The sequence below is a fragment of the Merops nubicus genome, unplaced genomic scaffold (assembly GCF_000691845.1).
Source record: "Merops nubicus isolate BGI_N331 unplaced genomic scaffold, ASM69184v1 scaffold48072, whole genome shotgun sequence".
NCBI lineage: Eukaryota > Metazoa > Chordata > Aves > Coraciiformes > Meropidae > Merops > Merops nubicus.
This window is the reverse complement of record NW_008596494.1, coordinates 1-2,864: the sequence shown is the minus strand read 5'-3', so window position 1 is coordinate 2,864 and position 2,864 is coordinate 1. Positions and strand designations below refer to the sequence as shown.

Sequence of the window (2,864 nt, the reverse complement as noted above, 5' to 3'; positions counted from 1 at the left end):
GGGAAAGAAATTGATTCTGAGCTTTTTAGGTGCAAAGCATCAGCTGAGTGTCTTCACTAACCATGGACCCTAAATAGACATGAAATGAACATGCATTTGTGTTGTTTATTCATGATAGCACCATGTAACTGCAGCAGAAAACAAGTGAGAGGCAAGCTTACTGCAGTTCTTGTACCCAGGAAACCAACAGGCAACTTGGTGGCTCCTTCTAAACCTCCTTCCCACTTTTATCTTTGACAGCACAAATTCTCTGTGAAATGAATTTTTTTCCCCTCAATAATTCATTTGCAGAATTAAAACATATGTGTGTGCACTGCCATACATTGAGATGCACGTGTAAAATCTTTCTGTATCAATGCTTCTTTGAAACCTTGCCTTCATATGTATTATTTAAAAGAAATGAGAGGAGAGTTTAGGCTAATCTGACAGAGCAAGGAATTAATTTTCATAAATGAGGTAATTTAAACATAAATTTTTCACCATTTTTCCTATTTAGTCACAAGAATGTAATCCAGTGCAGTAGGTTATGTGTAAATGAGACCAGAAGGTGGCCCAAAATCTTAAAATCTGTTGCATCTCTCTTTTAACTGCTCCTTGTCTGATCTCCTGTCTCTTATACCAAGCATGGTAGCTAATAGAAGTAGTATGTGAACCACTTGCTGGCAGTGACTCCTTTGGAGGTTTTCAAGTGCATTTTCAATGAAAAAATAGTTAAAGATGGAGTAAGTTTTTAACTTTATTTGTATCTTAAGCACTTGCTGGAGTTTTTAAAAGGAGGAGGTGATCTAAGTTAAGAAAATTCAAGGGGTCCTCAGTGCCAATCACTAAAAAAACTGATAGCATGGATAAAGTAAAAGCTGCCACTCCCTTTGCCCTGCTCAAGTGAGATCCAAATGGTCTCTCTTCACACTACAAAATCCTCCATTTTTCTCTATGTTGGAGCTAAAGGCATCTTCCAGAAGCTTACCCTGCTGCAGCAGAAAGGAGAAGTAGCCACCCCTCTGCACTATGTGTGAAGCTGTAGAAATGACACTCCTTTTACTCACACCCATTTCCCATGGAAACCCAACCAACATAATCAACAGGGCCCAGGATTCTCTGTTCTCCACAGATGTTCAGAGGTGTTGTCTGCCACCGAGGGACAGCAGATAGGGGCTGCCTTAAGAACACACAGATTTTCTTGTATGTTTTGTGACTCTTAAAGCAACAATTTTATTTTGACATCTTGTGTTTAATAACGTTTGAGTTGGGAGTAGCTGTCTGCCTCATACTCTTGGAGCAGGGTGTTGTGCTGAGCTGAGCACAGCAGTGACCCAAAGCCACAGTGAACCCGTGGCACAGTCAGAGCTCCGGTAATTGTTTTTAAATAAAGCTGGTAAATACAGCAGCATATTGGCTCCCCAGAAATCGATAGCTCCCCCCTCCCCACGCCTGAAAGGAAGGCACAAGCATGGTTCAGTTATCTGCCACGGTGTGGAATTTAACAAGGTTAGGATTTTCTGGTTTCCCATCACTGGCCTAAGGTGGAATAAAATGTGCTTATAATATCGATTTGCTAATACACTCTCCCCGCTCTAAATGTCTACAAAAAACAATTTTTCTTCTTTCCATAGACTTAATCAGTAGCAACGATATAGAAAATCCATTCATTTATGCCTCCTGAGCTATTAAAAAATTGATTGGCCTTCCCAGCCTGACATTTCCATTTTCAAGGCTTACTTTCGAAAGACAATGGAGAAATTTAAAAGAGAGCTTCAGATGGTAAACTGAAGTTCAGCTGCTTTGGTGCCATTGAAGACCAGGGGAAGGTTTCTCATTTGCATTTTAGAAGCTGAATTGGGCTGATCTGAAGAGGATAAGTGCTACATGTATGCAGCTTTTGAAGTCTTAGGGGCTGGGACAAAAAAATATAACACACAAAAAGAAAGATTCATGTTTACTTTTGAAATGGAACTTTGACTCCCAGGTCACTTCTTTAAAATTTAATGTCTGGTCCTATGCAGTAAGAGAAAGGCAGGCCTGTTCTAGAGCTGTATAGCTTAGGTACCCGAGCAGGTTGTCACCAGGGAGGCAACCATGGCTCTAATCAGCATCACTCATGGAGTTTCTTGCCTCCATTCTTCAAGAATCTGAAGCCATCAATCCCTTTGGGTACACATCCCAAAACTGTCGTAATTGAGAATCACTTGGTGAGTGAATCCTTGGCCTTTTAACCTCGCCAGCCTCCTTTTAGGCCTTAAGGGAAATGAGGCTGCTCCTTTGCATTTAGGGTATTCTCTGCTGAACAGTGTCCTGCCTCACAGCTGGGACCCGTGAGAGAGCAGCAGTTCCTGTTTAGGGTGACACTTGACCTGTGTTGCCTCTCGCCTTCAGGCAGAGGGGACTTGGCAGGTGAGGACAGAGGCTGCAGCCAGAGTGAAGTGGGGAACAGATCCCCTCTGAAATGCAGCTACCAGGAGGCAGCAAGCACATCTCCCAAGGACAGATAACCTCCTAGCCCTCTGCTGACCCTCACCTGAAACAGTCATTTATTCCCTCAGCACAGCAATCTGAAATCCTACTGTGATGCAGAAGGCTCCTACAGATTCTCTCTTGTGTAAAGACCTGTTAGTTAAGATTTACAGGTTTCTGAGTTGTTTCTCACCTTTCTCCCTTTTTGGTGCAGGTTCTCCCCAGGAGATAGCAGCAGCGAGAAACCAAGCAGCCCTCCAGAGCATGAGGACGTCGCGAATGCTGGCGCAGGGCGCGAGCATGATGGCCATGGGTCCCTCACAGAACCCCAGCACGCTGCCCACGCCCGCAGGCCAGTCAGAGCTGGGCATGGCTCCCTACAGCAACGCCTCCTCCAGCCAGCCCGGGATGTA

General features: G+C 44.0%; 1 protein-coding gene across 1 annotated transcript in view; it reads left to right on the top strand.

The window, feature by feature from the left end:
- The window catches only part of LOC103769208 (mastermind-like protein 3), a gene marked incomplete at both ends in the record, with an annotated part of 5,744 nt that extends 2,937 nt beyond the window's left edge, over window positions 1-2,807 (top strand). Inside the window, one exon of the mRNA XM_008936385.1 lies at window positions 2,666-2,807. Coding sequence (XP_008934633.1) covers window positions 2,666-2,807 — 142 coding nt within the window. The remainder of the gene's footprint in view (window positions 1-2,665) is intronic.
- Window positions 2,808-2,864: the final 57 nt, after the last annotated feature.